The 18,936-nt window shown below is 46.0% G+C and overlaps 1 protein-coding gene across 1 annotated transcript; it reads right to left on the bottom strand.

Annotated features, from left to right (window-relative positions):
* Nucleotides 1–1,022: 1,022 nt before the first annotated feature.
* LOC149470648 (taste receptor type 2 member 4-like) lies at nucleotides 1,023–1,934 on the bottom strand. The gene has a single exon (XM_089661189.1). It carries the CDS (start codon nucleotides 1,932–1,934, stop codon nucleotides 1,023–1,025), a length of 912 nt encoding a protein of 303 aa, XP_089517315.1.
* Nucleotides 1,935–18,936: the final 17,002 nt, after the last annotated feature.

The raw sequence follows: 18,936 nt of genomic DNA, 5'->3' as shown, positions 1-18,936 counted from the left end.
ATGTCCGAGGTGCACGGCCCGTGACAGATCCCGCTGCTGCGCCGCTCTGAATTAGCGCAAACGGCGCATGTGCGGGAGCACGCCAAATGGCGTGCACCCGGAATGGAGAGACACATCTGAAGCCGCCAAACGGCCATTGGCCGGGCGGCTAATGGTTAAAATGATAAATATAAATTAAAAAAAGTCTGGCACCCTATAGAAATGTAGGTTCTTTACAAAAATGTTCTATGTAGAAAACAATAATATACAGGGAAAATACTCAATAATATACAGTATCTATAGAGAGGATATACAATAATATGCGGAGCCCTTACCAAAAATTTAAATTCATGCACAACATATTCTTCCTATGACTAACATATGTCTCATGAGAAGGTGAAGAATTCTATACGTCATAGTAGAGCCCAGGACCAATTCTATAATGTCTTCTCAAGTGGCTAAGTGGTTAGCACTTCTGCCTGGTAGTACTAGGAGTGTTGGTTCAAATCCCAACCACGACACCACCTGCCTGGAGTTTGCATTTTCTCCTCCCACAATCCAAATGCTGATAGATTAATTGGCTCCTGTCTAAATTGTCCCTAGTATGTGTATCTATGAATGTGAGTTAGGGACCTTAGATTGTACACCCCTTGAGGGTTAGGGACTGATGTGAATGTACAATATATATATGTAAAGCGCTGCGTAAATTGACGGCGCTATATAAGTACCTGAAATAAATACAACTAGGTAGATACTTCCAACTCCAAACCAGGTTCAATGTATCTCTCTATAGACCAACTTTATATAGCATATAGTCCAAGTTCTACATAAATCTCCAGCATTCAGATCTAGCAAAATGTTTCACAGCAAGTCTGTGAGTTATAACCCCTAGTTTCCGTTCTCTAAGGACCTCAATCGACCACCGATATCTAGGTTTTTCTTAGATTCCACAAACTTGTGTTGAACTGAATTCTCTCATCTCTACTTCATTCCTACATAAAGCATATGCCGTAGATAATGGTACTCATTGGCTGACTGAAGTTCTAGTTCTGGCCTCCCATAAATCTTCCACCACAGAACATTTGTGGAAACATCTGCTTCAGCTTGCGGCTGGACTGGATGATAGTGGCAGCTTCTGCCAAAGCAAAGGCACTAACCATTAACACGATGATCAGATGGAGAGATTTATAGTAGAGAGCTAATGCCACAAGTTTAAGGATCTCAGCAAGATTGATGAGGACAGAAAGTAGAAGAAATAATATCATTGTTTTCACAGCACTGACTTGAGCCTGGAGGTTTGGAGGAGCAAATCCCGAGCCATTCTTCTTCACCTTCCTGATATGTCTGAACAGAGAGGACATGGTCACCATGAGGGAGCCGAGGGTCATCAGGAAGGGAAGGAAGGAAAAGAGACAAATGATCAATAATTCTTTGAGATGAGAAATGGAGAATATAACATTGGGCCCATTGTAACCAAGGGTGGAGTTGTCACCCAGAATTTCAAAGTGAATATGAAAGATTGACTGGACAGGCAGGATAAAAGACACAACTGCAGAGAAGAAAAGCAGGTGAGGCAAGAAGGACACAAGGATCATCTTCATCCAGATAAAGAGTTGGTGTCTGATGTTGGTGATGGTGGTGCAGTAATAGATGCAGAGCCAGGCAATGAGCCAATAGCTGAAGTTTAAATGGAAAGAGACTGTGAGGATTACTGCAAAGTACAACCTCCTAACATCAGAAATAGGGAACCATAAAAAAAAGGCAGTCCCGATCATCGTTCCTCGCATACTAATGTTAGTGGCTCCCATGATCAGCTGAATGAGGCTGGAAGGGTTCAGCTTCATCCCATTCCTCAGTCTTTTCATGTGGAAGATCACGATGTAGAAGTTGAGATAGAGGGACAGAAAGCATTCGAAGACATGGATGGGCAGAAGAGCAATCTTTAGCAGTAACATTTTCAGTTCTGATGTTCTCCGTCTCGGCAGAAAAGATTTATGCAGCCTGTCCTGGGTCGATCATTGGAGTTTACCCAATGCAAATGATTGCCTCTCCAGTGTACACCACACAGAGACATGATACTAGAACGTGTTCACCTCACTTAGCTGTGCTGAAGAACATTTGTAGATCATTTTTTTTACTTTTTTAGCTTATAATCTTTTTTGACATTTCTGTTTCTTTTAATTGATGACAATTTTTAAACTGGACCTATCTTGAGATTGTTTTAATGTTCACTGCATCCGTGTTCAGTAATGTGTCAATGCTCTGACAAAACCTTAAAGGATAAGTTCACCTTTTGCACAAGAATAATAAATGGACATTTTTTTTGCGGGTAATAAAAATGTGCATTTAATTTTTTTGTCCAAAGGAGTCTGGAAAGTATTGTAACATCAATCAGCTGATCGCTGGTGCCATGCAGGTCTCCTGCAGACCTGTCAGTATATCTGTTTGCCCGTACGGGATGTATGGGGTGTATGGAATGTACGAGGTGTATAGGATATACAGGATGTACGGGGAGTATGGAATGTATGGGGTGTATAGGATATACAGGATGTACGGGATGTATGGGGTGTATGGAATGTACGGGGTGTATAGGATATACAGGATGTACAGGGTGTATGGAATGTACGGGGTGTATAGGATATACAGGATGTATGGGATGTATGGGGTGTATGGAATGTATGGGGTGTATAGGATATACAGGATGTATGAGGTGTATGGAATGTACGGGGTGTATAGGATATACAGGATGTACGGGATGTATGGGGTGTATGGAATGTACGGGGTGTATAGGATATACAGGATGTACGGGATGTATGGGGTGTATGGAATGTACGGGGTGTATTGGATATACAGGATGTACAGGGTGTATGGAATGTACGGGGTGTATAGGATATACAGGATGTACGGGATGTACGGGGTGTATGGAATGTATGGGGTGTATAGGATATACAGGATGTACGGGATGTATGGGGTGTATGGAATGTATGGGGTGTATAGGATATACAGGATGTACGGGATGTATGGGGTGTATGGAATGTATGGGGTGTATAGGATATACAGGATGTATGAGGTGTATGGAATGTACGGGTGTATAGGATATACAGGATGTACGGGGAGTATGGAATGTACGGGGTGTATAGGATATACAGGATGTACGGGATATACAGGATGTACGGGATGTACGGGGTGTATTGGATATACAGGATGTACAGGGTGTATGGAATGTACGGGGTGTATAGGATATACAGGATGTACGGGGTGTATGGGGTGTATGGAATGTACGGGGTGTATAGGATATACAGGATGTATGGGGTGTATGGGGTGTATGGAATGTACGAGGTGTGTAGGATATACAGGATGTATGGGGTGTATGGGGTGTATGGAATGTACGAGGTGTATAGGATATACAGGATGTACGGGATGTATGGGGTGTATGGAATGTACGAGGTGTATAGGATATACAGGATGTACGGGATGTATGGGGTGTATGGAATGTACGGGGTGTATAGGATATACAGGATGTACGGGATGTATGGGGTATATGGAAGGTACGGGGTGTATAGGATATACAGGATGTACGGGATGTATGGGGTATATGGAAGGTACGGGGTGTATAGGATATACAGGATGTACGGGATGTATGGGGTGTATGGAATGTACGGGGTGTATAGGATATACAGGATGTACAGGGTGTATGGAATGTACGGGGTGTATAGGATATACAGGATGTACGGGATGTATGGGGTGTATGGAATGTACGAGGTGTATAGGATATACAGGATGTACGGGATGTATGGGGTGTATGGAATGTACGGGGTGTATAGGATATACAGGATGTACGGGATGTATGGGGTATATGGAAGGTACGGGGTGTATAGGATAAACAGGATGTACGGGATGTATGGGGTATATGGAAGGTACGGGGTGTATAGGATATACAGGATGTACGGGATGTATGGGGTGTATGGAATGTACGGGGTGTATAGGATATACAGGATGTACAGGGTGTATGGAATGTACGGGGTGTATAGGATATACAGGATGTACGGGATGTATGGGGTGTATGGAATGTATGGGGTGTATAGGATATACAGGATGTACGGGATGTACAGGGTGTATGGGCAAGCAGCTATACTGACAAGAAGATTCAGTGGACTACCACGGCACTCCACAGTGGTAGTTGAGAACTACAAGCCAACAACCACTAAAGCTGTTGGGACTTGTAGTTAATTCATCTACAGAACACTGTGAATCATTGACGCGGCCGTGTCTGACAGCCAGTACAGACAGGCTAGACAGTAACATGTTCCCAAAGGTAAACTTATCTTTTAATCTGCTTTTCTCTCCCAAAGAAAGTAGACATTCCTCTAAGGTCACCATCTATGTTGTGGGCTGGCCAACTTGTTGGGTAGGTGTAGCGAGGTAGGTGCAGAACACACACAGAGTCCCTGACTGCAAAAAACAAACAATGTATCACGTACCTGGTGATGGAGGCCAATGGAGAGAGGGCTTCCCTTGCGGCTAAGTTCCGGACTCCCCTGAGAGTGGGACAGCGGGAGTCAGGCCCAAAGTTGCACAGGTCACCTGTAGGAGGGCTGGTTGGTGGTCCACTCAGGAGCACAGCTGGTGCACGGGGATAGGTCTGCAGACAGGAGGCGCCTGTGCGTGGTATGCAAGCCTTCCAGGATTTGGATGTTTACTGGGTAGTTGGTTCAAGCAAAGGTCATGTACCGGGTGGGAATCAGAACAGGCGTGGTCAGGTGGGATAGCCGAGGTCATACACGAGAGAGAGAGTATCCTTTAGCCAAGCCGAGGTCAGATCAGGGGTTCAGTAGAGCAGACAAGTCCAAGTACAAGCTGAGTCGGAATCAGGAGGTCACAGGAACAAACCATGGGGACCTAGAGGTCATCCAGCAACCAGAGGAAGTGCTGAGCCTCCTTATAAAGGCTGTCTGGCACCAGACTGAGGCTGATGTTTCCTTCTGCGGCCATGTAGAGTATTGGCAGAAACGCCAGAACTTCTGCTGTGGACAAGACCCTGACACAATGTATTGCAGAACTTGTAAAATAGTAAAACAGCCCAAGGGGGAAGCACTCCTGACCGGGGAACTCACGCCAGTTAGGGTAGAGAGTCAGCCGTGGGTAGACCTGAGCTGGAGACAGCACCTGTGAAAGAGAATGGAGTGTGACCTGGCCAATCCATCCCAAAAGGAAGCTTGCTGAGTTGCAGACAAGGGCCCTAAGCTTTTCTTACTCCTCTGGAACCTCTCTCCACCACTAGTGCTGTCCCTGTCAGATGAGTTTCCTGTCCCTGCACTATCCACTGGCAAAATTCACACCAAAACCCAGTGGAGGGACTTAAAAAAACTCTGCATGACCCAAGATGGCCACCAGGCTCACCTGGAATCAGCCAATCAGAACGCTATCCCAGGGGACCAAGGGAGTCATGGAGAAACCCAGTTTCTCTTGACCTCCTCCCCCAGATGCCTTGCAATTCCAGATGAGCTCCACCTGCAGTGGAGAATGTAGACTGCACATGCCTACAGACTCAGCTATGACACCATTGGGTTATTCCCAGTGCCTGCACAGTTCTTGGTCATGTTCACAAGAATCTGACACAGATATGCCCCTGCTGAAGTCTCTTGACTTGCTTGCTTTGATAAGTGCTCCTCAAGGGAAGAGCCATACACATGGAAAGTCCAGATTCAAACTATGTAATTGGTAAATGAATACCTCCAATGCATTTTAGGAGATCAGGTCTTCCTCTTCTACTGGACACTTACAGATGATATCAGAAATTTGCTCTGGAACCACTTGAGAGAACGTTTAAGAGTCTTGTTGTTTAAAGCTGGCCATAGATGAATAGATTTTCGAATTCGTAAGAAAAGTCTTAGGACAATATTTAGGACAATATTGTCTATATGACAATTCTCAGAACATGTGAACGCCATTCAAAAGATTTTGTTTGCTTTTAACATTTGATTTTTATAAGAATGGACTTTCCCGAATGAAAACTACATTCACTCTTAGAAATTTGTTCAGTCAAGAAAAAGTGTCCATCCTGCTCCAAACGTCAGTTTGACCCTACGAATGATTAGAAAAACAAATGAACTTATCACAAGAATTTTCATTGGAAGCTCTACCCATCTATGGCCAGCTTGGCAGTGTTTACTTTCCTGATATTGTCTCTAAGTACCCTGAAGAAGGAGAATCATAATCCTCCGAAACACGTCGGCTGTCTTCCTTTTACCAGTTATCCATGTAATCCGGGACTAAACTTTTCTTACAGATATGAGATTTTAAATTGAGAATAAAAATATTTGTAATAGACCTGAAAGTCTGTATATTTTCATTGTGGATGTCTGGAAAAACCCCAGGTAGCCATTATCTGGTCCTATGGTATATTATAAAATGTCAGCTGAAAAACAGAAACCCTTTAATGAGACATTAAGACATTTGAAACTTAATAAGGAAGATGTCCCCCCACACACACACACACACACGTGTTCCTCTCTCTCCTCAGTCTGTGTCCCTCTCATCATTTGAAGCTGTATACATCTATTTTCTCCGGTTTGAAAGTTTCTGTGGTCTGCTGGCCCCTGGATTGGTATCAACTTTCCTTGATGACTTCTCTGCCTGGCTACCCTACTTTCTCTCTTCTGAAATCCCCACAATCATTCTCGGTGACTTCAACATCCCTGTTAATACGAACACTCCTGCTACTTCTAAACATTTTAGTCTAACCTCCTCATTTGACATGAAGCAATGGATACAGGCTTCTAGTCACTCTGATGGCCACACCCTCGACCTTGTATACTCCGTACAACCTCTCCAACAATCCTTTTCCTCTCTCTGATCACCACCTTATTAGTTTCACTCTCTCCCTCTCCTCCATCTCCTCTGCCTTCAACTGCCTAGCAATTACCCGTAGAAACCTTCTCCGTTTCAACCCTTCTCTTCTCCATTCTGATACTGACCACCTCTGTAACAAAATCTCACCCCTGTCCTGCCGCAATCTAGCCACTTCTGTCTACAATAGATCCCTGTTCTCCACCTTGAATGAGCTTGCCCCCCTTACTACACACAAAATCAGGCCCCAACCCCTAGAAGCCTGGCAAACAGATCACACCAGAAGTCTCAAAAAACTCACTCACTGCACAGGAGATCGCTAATCGCTTAAAAAATAAGATCGATACAATTTGTGATGAGATCTCCACTCTACATATATCACCCCACTTAACACCCCATGTCCACAGGTACACCCCATTTCCACAGGTACACTCAACCCTTCTGCTATACATGAGGTTGCTAAACTCTTTTCTAACACCCATCTAACCACCATCCCCCTAGTCCCTGTTCCCCCTCAAATACTGCAGTTGCCCTCTTGCACTGTCCTACATTCTTTAACTCACATCTTCAATCTTTCCCTCTCTTCTGGCATCTTCCCCATCTCTCTATATCATGCACTAGTCACCCCCATACTTAAAAAGTCTTCCTTGGACCCCACCAATCTTAACAACCTATGCCTCATCTCCTTGCTCCCCTTTTCCTCCAAGCTCCTTGAATGTCTGGTCTACAACCAACTGAGAGACCACCTCATTAAGAACAACCTTCTTGATCCCCTGTAAGGGACCGCCTGACAGCACCTCTATCAATCCCCTGGCAGAGCCTCCCCAGAGTGCGGAGTCTAAGCACCGGAGCACTTGTTCACCAGGGCCCCTGATGGTGGGGATGGACTTGGAGCGCTTCGGTACCAGGTCGCAGCTGTTAGGTATCTCCAACAGGGGTAGAGGAGTCTGACAGGAGCTCCAGGGGGCTAAGAGTCTGATGTGAGGGAGCCTAGTGATCCCTGCGGGATGGATGGATGAGCTAAATCAGAGTCATACAGGCCGGGTCAGTAACTAGCGGGTCGGTGAGGTACAAAACGGTAGGCAAAGGATAGTCGGGTCACATGCAGGGTCAATACCAAAAGATCAGATTTCAAGGGGAACATCCAGGAGCAGAGTCAGGCAGGCCAAGGGTCAGGACAGGAGAAGGCAGCAAGGTCAAACAATCCAGATCAAGATAGTCACAACACAGGTAACAGGATACAAAGATCATTCGGCAACAAGTGTTTGTGCAGAGCTGGTTTAAATAGCCCGCCCTGCACCTGACAGGCGTAGCCTAGGTCCTAGTGCCTGCCTAGTACTGTCAAGACGACTGGTGTGCCTGGATCCGGGTGCCCTGCCACCTACACGTCTTGGCAGACACCTTTGCCTGTGTAGACCCATGCATCGCGATGGTCACTGACATCCACTTCAGTCTGGACTTTGCCCTCAACACTCCACAGAAACTGTCTAAAACTCACAAATGCTTTACTAACACCTAAAACCAATGGACACTATTCTGTACTCCCACTCTTAGACCTCTCAGCTGCTTTTGGTACGGTTGACCAACCCCTTCTCAAAAAAAACTTTACTCCTTTGGTCTCCATGGCTGTGTTCTTCATTGGTTCACATCCTACTTATCCCACCGCACCTTCAGCGTCACTTACAATTCTTCTTCTTCTTCTCCTCTTCCTTTCTCCATTTGAGTCCCCCAAGGTTCCTGTTCCTGGACCTATCCTATTTCCGAACTGCACCTCCTCACTGGGTCAGCTGATATTCTCCCATGGCTTTCAATATAATTTCTACACTGACAACACCCAAATCTATATCTCTACCCCTCAGCTCACAACATCATTCTTTTCATGCTTCACTAACTTACTGACTGACATACCAGTCTGGATGTCACGCCACTTCCTCAAACTCAATCTATCCAAAACTGAGCTCATAATATTTTTTTCCCATGTGCCCCTTCCCCCAAATTCTCTGTCAAGATCAATGACACAACCATCAATCCATCACAGCATGCCAGGGTACTAGATATAATCCTGGACCCTGAACTATCTTTTCGGCTCAAAATCCAATCACTGTCCAAAGCATGCCGTCTCAACCTCCTCAACATCTCCAGAACATGCCCCTTCCTAACCATTGGCACCACAAAGCTCCTAATCCACTCCCAAGTTATCTCTCGCCTCGAATATTGTAACTCCCTCCTCATTGGCTTATCTTTATATAGGCTATCCCCCCTTCAGTCCATCATGAAAGCCAACCACAACTCTGCCACCAGCTACATCGCTAACCTGGAATCAAAATATCAACCAAATTGTTCTCTTCTTTCCTCCCAAGAGCCCCTGCTCTCTAATTCCCTTGTCAACTCCTCCCAATGCTTGCCTCCAGGACTTCTCCCGAGCCTCTCCCATGCTATGGAATTCTCTACCCCAAACTTGTAGACGATCCATGAAAACCTTACCTTACAAATTCTCCGTGGACTGATGATACAAAAATGTAACTTTTTGGAAGGTGTGTGTCCTGTTAAATCTGGTGTAAGACCAACACAGCATTTTATAAAAAGAACATCATACCAACAGTGAAACATGTTGGTGGTAATGTGATGATCCTGGTTGCTTTGCAGCTACAGGACCTGGTAGTCTCCACACCTTCCCCTCAGGTGATGAGTCTCCACACCTTCCCCCTCAGGCGAAGAGTCTTCACACCTCCCCCCTCAGGCGAAGAGTCTTTACATCTCCCCCCTCAGGTGAAGAGTCTCCACACCTTCCCCCTCAGGGGAAGAGTCTTCACACCTCCTCCCTCAGGTGATGAGTCCCCACACCTTCCCCCTCAGGTGTGAGTCTCCACACCTTCCCCCTCAGGGGAAGAGTCTTCACACCTCCTCCCTCAGGTGATGAGTCCCCACACCTTCCCCCTCAGGTGATGAGTCTCCACACCTTCCCCCTCAGGTGATGAGTCTCCACACCTTCCCCCTCAGGTGATGAGTCTCCACACCTTCCCCCTCAGGTGATGAGTCTCCACACCTTCCCCCTCAGGTGATGAGTCTCCACACCTTCCCCCTCAGGTGATGAGTCTCCACACCTTCTCCTTCAGGTGATGAGTCTCCACACCTCCTCCCTCAGGTGATGAGTCCCCACACCTTCCCCCTCAGGTGATGAGTCTCCACACCTTCCCCCTCAGGTGATGAGTCTCCACACCTTCCCCCTCAGGTGATGAGTTTCCACACCTTCTCCTTCAGGTGATGAGTCTCCACACCTCCTCCCTCAGGTGATGAGTCCCCACACCTTCCCCCTCAGGTGATGAGTCCCCACACCTTCCCCCTCAGGTGATGAGTCTCCACACCTTCCCCCTCAGGTGATGAGTCTCCACACCTTCCCCCTCAGGTGATGAGTCTCCACACTTTCCCCCTCAGGTGATGAGTCTCCACACCTTCTCCTTCAGGTGATGAGTCTCCACACCTCCTCCCTCAGGTGATGAGTCCCCACACCTTCCCCCTCAGGTGATGAGTCCCCACACCTTCCCCCTCAGGTGATGAGTCTCCACACCTTCCCCCTCAGGTGATGAGTCTCCACACCTTCTCCTTCAGGTGATGAGTCCCCACACCTTCCCCCTCAAGTGATGAGTCCCAACACCTTCCCCCTCAGGTGATGAGTCTCCACACCTTCCCCCTCAGGTGATGAGTCTCCACACCTTCTCCCTCAGGGGAAGAGTCTTCACACCTCCTCCCTCAGGTGATGAGTCCCCACACCTTCCCCCTCAGGTGATGAGTCTCCACACCTTCTCCTTCAGGTGATGAGTCTCCACACCTTCCCCCTCAGGTGTGAGTCTCCACACCTTCTCCCTCAGGGGAAGAGTCTTCACACCTCCTCCCTCAGGTGATGAGTCCCCACACCTTCCCCCTCAGGTGTGAGTCTCCACACCTTCCCCCTCAGGGGAAGAGTCTTCACACCTCCTCCCTCAGGTGATGAGTCCCCACACCTTCCCCCTCAGGTGATGAGTCTCCACACCTTCCCCCTCAGGTGATGAGTCTCCACACCTTCCCCCTCAGGTGATGAGTCTCCACACCTTCCCCCTCAGGTGATGAGTCTCCACACCTTCCCCCTCAGGTGATGAGTCTCCACACCTTCCCCCTCAGGTGATGAGTCTCCACACCTTCTCCTTCAGGTGATGAGTCTCCACACCTCCTCCCTCAGGTGATGAGTCCCCACACCTTCCCCCTCAGGTGATGAGTCTCCACACCTTCCCCCTCAGGGGAAGAGTCTTCACACCTCCTCCCTCAGGTAATGAGTCCCCACACCTTCCCCCTCAGGTGATGAGTCCCCACACCTTCCCCCTCAGGTGATGAGTCTCCACACCTTCTCCCTCAGGTGATGAGTCCCCACACCTTCCCCCTCAGGTGTGAGTCTCCACACCTTCCCCCTCAGGTGATGAGTCTCCACACCTTCCCCCTCAGGTGATGAGTCTCCACACCTTCTCCCTCAGGTGATGAGTCTCCACACCTCCTTCAGGTGATGAGTCTCCACACCTTCTCCTTCAGGTGATGAGTCCCCACACCTTCCCCCTCAAGTGATGAGTCCCAACACCTTTCCGGACAGGTAATGAGTCCCCACACCTTCCCCCTCAGGTGAAGAGTCCCCACACCTTCCCCCTCAGGTGAAGAGTCCCCACACCTTCCCCCTAGGAAGATTTCTTCCTTCTTTTCCTGGTGGTGAGTCTACCCCTTCTCCTCTGAGGTAATTTTTCCCAGCCTCCCCTCTCAGGTAATGAGTCCAACCCCCGAGGATGAACTCAGCCCATGATGAAATTATATGCTGTGGAAACTTCTCACTGCTTAGCTCCCTACAGCTGCAGCAAACACTAACAAATGATACAACACAAAAAGTGTAAAAGAGCTCAGAATAATCTGCAGAGGATAATAAAGCCACAAAACATCAGATGTGTTATTATACAATTATATATGAATCTTCAAGATATAAAATGATTCCACCGGAGATGAAAGGAAAGTTCACAGGAGATCAGATTGGAGGCCATGTAAGAAAATAATCACAAAATATGCAAAAAACAGAAACAATATTTGAAAAAGAGGCAGAAGCTGATTAAATACAATGTAACCTATTTTCTGATAAATATGGAACAGCAAAGTGACAGAAATATGAACCCCTTCCTCCCTCTCTCCTCATACACCCTCTATGGACCAGAACAATGTTTACGTTTCTGCTTTTGGTCTGTCGATTCATCAATAACTTTGTCATTACCTAAGATAACAAATACATACATTCACAAAGCGCAAAACACAACTACCATATTCATTTGCAAAAAATTATCTCTTTTTCCTTTCAATACATTTTTAATGACCTACAAAGCCATTCACAACACTGCCCCTAACTACCTCACCGACCTGATTCCCAAGTACCACCCTACCCGTACCCTTCGCTCTTCACAGGACCTCCTTCTATCTTGCTCCCTGGTCTCCTCCTCCCACGCACGTCTGCAAGACTTCTCCAGGTCCTCCCCCATCCTCTGGAACTCACTACCCCAATCCATCAGACTGTCACCTTCCCTTCTCACCTTCAGGCGCTCCCTGAAAACCCACCTCTTCAGGGAAGCCTACCCCACCCTCACCTAACTGCTGCTCTCCTTCATTCCTCCTACCACTCCATCCCCCACAGCCACTTCCTCCTGTACCACTACCCCCTCCCTCCCAGATTGTAAGCTCAAAAGAGTAGGGCCCTCTTACCACTCGCGTGCTGTTCGTAGCTGCTGTAATGTTTCATGTATTGTCCCCCCCTCTATTGTACAGCGCTGAGCAAACCCTTTGGCGCTATATAAACTCAATGTTATGTAATAATGTAATGTAATGAAGACGTTTTGAGTTTAGAAAGTACAAACGCAACTGATGTCATGTGTACTAGTAAGATATACCTGGAAGGGGTAACAGTTCAACTGAAAGCCGTGCGCAGAAAACACATCCCTGTAATCGGTGACAACAATTATTTCATTTTCAATGCAATCTTTATTTAAAAAAAAAAAAAAAAAAAAGGATCAATGTTAGTTTAAATAAATAGTGTTACTGTAGAAAAAAAACTCCATTTTATTCTATAATTTCTCTTTTTTAAAATGACTCTAAAATATGATTCTTGTACAAAGTCTCACAAAGTTATTTATAAATGAAGAAAAGGCTTATTTTTAAATTAATGTTATTATTAATAATATTAATAATTCTAATTGGTTGATTAATGTATAACATTAATAAAATATTTAATATTTATTTAATGTTTTGCACCTTTTTTTTGCACTCAATTAAAAAAAATGAACAAATAAAATTGAAAAAGTTTTAATATGAATGGATACAAAAATAAAGATTTATAAAAAAAACAGCAGAAAAGTAATAGCTAAGGGGAGAAGGGCAAAAGGGAGTTATCAGTCCGGGCTGATTAGGGCAAACCAGGGGTTAATATTTTGTCTGTGGGGATAAGTGGAATGTTCCTGGGCTTGGTTCAAGGGACATGCACTAAACTGAAAAAAAAAAAATTGGAAATTGCGAATGTTAAACTGAGCCCCATTGACGTCTATAGGGGGCGAATCCTGTAAATCAGCTTTGGCCATTTCAATATTAATAGTCAAGGGATCGGCAAGCAAAGGGCGTGGGTAGCTGGGCATTGCCATGGGGGTATCTACCAATGCAAAGCATATCGTCTGTAAATTCTGTTCAGCAGGCAGCAGCTCCATTAATAAGGCCAAGAGGGCAATATTAAAAATGTAGAGTTCCTTCAGATACCATTCTTGAGGGGCGCCACACACCTTCCTGCGGAATGGAATACAAAGTACTAAAGCAAAAGTGACATTTACAAAAGGGGAAAAAAGTAAATTTATTGCTGGCAAATGACATTTCCCATTCACTTTGATCCGTATATAAACAGGGGGATGGAGATTCCCATCAACATTCATACCAGATCCTTATTCAGGATGGGGAAGAGCAAGGAGGACCCCGTGCAAAAACAAAAACCTGAATTGGGTCACCCAGATGCACTCCGGACTCTTATCTCAGCATTCCGCCTGTCTGGTCAGGAAAGGGAGGGCAGAGAGCATGTGGCCTCCTCAACCATACCAGGCCATGCCATATCAACAAGGGGAGAACACTTTTCCAGGGGGGCAAAGCATCTTGTCCCCATGTTGATGGAAAGGGGAGATGTGGGGGGTCAACAGAGGTCTGCAGGTAGGGGCTCTTATGTGACTTCTTATCTGACTCCAACAGCTGGGTGTGCTAATGCGGAGGCACTGAGGAGGCAGGGAGCCAGGAGAGCCGAGGATCTCATGCACATCGCTGGATTGAGATGGGGCTCAGGAAAGTATGGGGGGGGGAGCTGAAGAGGGAGCTGCATCCAGAATTTTTTTCATTTTTTTTTACTTTAAGTCAGGGGTGTCCAAATTATGGCCCTCCATTTGTTGAAGTACTACAAGTCCCATCATGCCTCTACCTCTGGGTGTCTTGCCTGTGGATGTCAGAGTCTTGCAAGGCCTCATGGGACTTGCAGTTCCTCAACACCTGGAGGGCCATAGTTTGGACACCCCTGCTTTAAGTCCTCATGCACACAACGTTTTTACAGCTGCTGTTTTTTGCTTTTTGCCATTCTTTTACCTTTGTTTCTACAGCTAGTAACCCCCCAGCATGTTCTCCTATGTGTCCATGCACACATACTGGAATCAACGTTTTTTGGCAGGAAAAAAAAAACAGGACTAGTGGGTTTCTAGATGACTTATGTAGCTGTAAAATCACTCTAACACTGAAAAACACAGTAAAGCGGTGCAAACGGGCGGTTTTTTTGACCCCCCCAATTTTTTTTGCTAAAAAAAGAAAAACTCTGTAACGGAACCGACCCAGACTGCGCTTGAGTACTTCATTTAGAATACCGCTTCCCCATCCGGACACCGACAACAGACACCACAGCCCACCATACAAGACTAGACGACACCAGTCTTGAAGTAAACCAGGAGGTAGACTCCTTTATTTGAACACAGATGCAAGATATATACACTCAGGGGGCAATCCCCCCTCCCTGCATAATGACACAGGGCGGGGCAATCTACATGTAGTAACAAGAGACACACAGGTATTCAAACTTCACACCAGCAGACAGTTCCATCAGGAGGGAGGGCTGCTGGAGACCCCCCCCCAGTAAGCTAATACACATAAACACATACATCCCATAATAGTTTGCTCCCAAGCAAGACACACAATAGAACAATGGGATGCAACCACATGACACCAAACAATCCACAACCCCCCCCCCCCACCCCAATATTAGGACAGATCACCCTGTACCCCTAACAGGCACAGGGTGACTTACACATAAGAGGGATATGGGGAGCTGAGACAGGGGTCTCCCTCCTCTCCAAAGTGAGCTGGGTTCCATGGGCCCCCCAGCCAAAGTGACTCCTGTCACAAACGCGAAAAAACGCAAATGAGGAAAAACTAGGGAAAACGCTGCTAAACGTTAAAGCAAAATCGCTAAAAAAAGGTAAAAAACTCATATTTTTAATGTGACTTTATACAGCTAACGTTATTCAAATGCCCCCCCCCCCCCCAGTGTGCATGGAGACTTGTGCATAGAATGCATGAAGGTAAAAAAAAACCTTCTGCCTTCAGAACCACTCTAATGCTGCACTTAGCTGGCGCCCCCTCCTGTTTTCTGCGTGCATTGTATATGCTGCTTGTGGAGCCGCCCCCTACACAGTACACCTACCTACTAACATGGACGTTTGATATGGACTTTCTTGTGGTTCCTTTTTATTGACATTTGTTGACATTTATATTTATTCTGGCATGGCACCTTCTTGGTACTGGTGCTGCCATGACTTGGTGTATATGTATTGTCTACATTATATATATAAAACTCTTCTTATTGCTTCCTAATTATGACTTCATGCAACATTGTATATATCTTCATATTACATATTAATATAGAGCAGAGAAAAATATTACTAAATCCTTTGGGCCGGTGTATTCCTGGAATGATTTTCTGCCTCCGGTGATGGAGGAGTACACTGGAGTCATGAACTGATCCTCGGATCGGATTTCTCGCCATCATAGAACATGATCCAGGTAGATGGTTTGGAATCATCGGTGAGGTTTAGTTTCCTCTTCATGGAAATGAAGGAGATTTTATTATACACAAAGTACTTTCCATTCCTGTCCTTCTAACCAAATGGTCCGGCCCTGGAGGCTGAGATGATCTGTCACGTCTCGGTATCTGTCCTCATTCTGTATGCTTGGACTTTGCTCATTATCACTTCTCCTGTCCACATGAAAAGGAGAATCATGAATAGAAAAGTGTGTGGCTCCCTATGGACCTGTAGACTGTATTTGAAATGATTGAAAACCAATTTTTTTAATAACAAACATGTCATACTTACTGTACCTTCAGTGTTCATTGGTTCCATGATCCTCCTCTTCTTGGGTCTCCCACCAGCGCTCATACTTACTGTACCTGCTGTGTTCATTGGTTCCATGATCCTCCTCTTCTTGAGTCTCTCACCAGCGCTCATACTTACTGTACCTTCTGTGTGCAATGGTTCCGTGATCCTCCTCTTCTCGGGTCTCCCACCAGCGCTCATACTCACTGTACCTGCTGTGTGCAATGGTTCCGTGATCCTCCTCTTCTCGAGTCTCTCACCAGCGCTCATACTCACTGTACCTTCTGTGTGCAATGGTTCCGTGATCCTCCTCTTCTCGGGTCTCCCACCAGCGCTCATACTTACTGTACCTGCTGTGTGCAATGGTTCCGTGATCCTCCTCTTCTCGGGTCTCCCACCAGCGCTCATACTTACTGTACCTGCTGTGCGCAATGGTTCCGTGATCCTCCTCTTCTCGGGTCTCCCACCAGCGCTCACACTTACTGTACCTGCTGTGTGCAATGGTTCCGTGATCCTCCTCTTCTCGGGTCTCCCACCAGCGCTCACACTCACTGTACCTGCTGTGTGCAATGGTTCCATGATCCTCCTCTTCTCGGGTCTCCCACCATTGCTCATACTTACTGTACCTGCTGTGTTCATTGGTTCCATGATCCTCCTCTTCTTGAGTCTCCCACCAGCGCTCATACTCACTGTACCTGCTGTGTGCAATGGTTCCGTGATCCTCCTCTTCTCGGGTCTCCCACCAGCGCTCACACTCACTGTACCTGCTGTGTGCAATGGTTCCGTGATCCTCCTCTTCTCGGGTCTCCCACCAGCGCTCATACTCACTGTACCTGCTGTGTGCAATGGTTCCGTGATCCTCCTCTTCTCGGGTCTCCCACCAGCGCTCATACTCACTGTACCTGCTGTGTGCAATGGTTCCATGATCCTCCTCTTCTCGGGTCTCCTGCTAGCGCTTCCGGCTATTCCCTCCTGCTGAGTGCCCCCATAGTAAGCTGTGTGCAATGGGGGCACCAGCGTGGGCCTGATCCCAAGCCTTGCTCTGTGTGTCCATTGACACACAGAGCACAGCTTGACCCCCATCTCACTACCTGTGATTAATTTCAATGGCTCCCACTGCTGCCTCCCTATTCAGTGAGGAGAGAGAGAGTAGAGAGAGCTGTTGCTTTGGGGCACATTGTGAGATCGAGGTAAGTATATAGGGGGGGCTGGGGGGAGCTGCATACAGAAGGTTTTTTTTAACCGTAAAGCTGTAGTAAATCCCGGTTTTGAACTTCTACTTACGGGCAAGGCTATAATAAGGTTTACCTGTAGGTACAGCGAATACCTCCTAAACTCATAGGAGACGGAGATGTCACCAGTGCATGCTCTCTGAAGGTACGGCATACTCATACAGTCCTTCCAGAGTCGTGTGCCATGACCATGATTCCCGTGCACATGCACAGGAGTGACGTCATCATGGCTCTGCCATTCAAGAGGCCCCAGCACGTGAACCTTGAAGGAAGACCAGGTGAAGATGGAAGCCCTGTTAGAGCTGACAGTGCACCGCTGGATGGCTTTGTTTTAAGGTAGGTTTGCCATGATATGGATGCCTACTAGCACATTATGGGTGAAACCATCTGGGGCCCATTGTTTACACTTGAATGCAGAGAATGCAAAGAATGCATCACGGTAAAAAAAAAACCTTGTGCCTTTACAGCCAATACAAGGTAAGCAGCAGAAGAAGAAAAGTGATTTTGTACAAACATAGAACTCAATAATAAATATAAAAAGAGAAAGAGAGAAAATACAAAAAGAATAAAAAATAAAATGCAGAATACACAACTTTTGTCAAAACCTTTCATTCCAGCACAATGTATTCTTCTTATTACTAATATATATACATGACACAGTAAGCCATTCTATACATCGTCTCTAATAAATCCCAACTGGGTGAATATGTGACGGTAGAGTTTCTATTCTATTCTTTCCTCAAATAAAATCCAAAACTTGGTTCAAATTGTCTCTTCAAAAACCAGCTTTCCATAATTTATCAACCAAGGATATACAGTATATAGACCAAGTTTACATATATAGTATATAGACCAGGTTTATACAGTATATAGACCAAGTTCCATATATATTCCCATTGTTAGGAACTAGAGAAGTGTTTCACACCACGTCTGTGTGTTATAATTCCCAGTTTCTGGTCTCCAAAGGACCACAACTGACCATCAATGTCTGAATTCTTCTTGGATTCACCACACTTGAGTTGAACTCATCACTACTTCAACCGTGTATGAAGCCATGACACATCTCTCACGGTATATATAGTATATATAGAAACATGGCAACTCTAGTTCTGTCTTTCCATAAATCTTCCAGCACAGAACATTTTTGCAAATGCCTTCTTCAGCTTGCAGCTGGACTGGATAATAATGGCTGCTTCTGTCAATGCAAAGGTAATCACCATTAACCAGATGATTGGCTGTACAGACTGAACAAAGAAAGACATTCCCATGAGCTTAATGATCTCAGCAACATTGACGATGACAGAAAGTAGAAGAAATAATATCATTGTTCTCACAGCACTGACATGGGCCTGGAGGGTTGGAGGAGCAAATCCCGAGCTATTCTTCTTCACCTTCCTGATATGTCTGAACAGAGAGGACATGGTCACCATGAGAGAGCT

This window comes from Staurois parvus, unplaced genomic scaffold, assembly GCF_062004578.1.
Source record: "Staurois parvus isolate SC_StPar_1 unplaced genomic scaffold, SC_StPar_1.0 ptg000034l, whole genome shotgun sequence".
Lineage (NCBI taxonomy): Eukaryota > Metazoa > Chordata > Amphibia > Anura > Ranidae > Staurois > Staurois parvus.
This window is presented reverse-complemented; position numbering and strand designations above follow the sequence as displayed.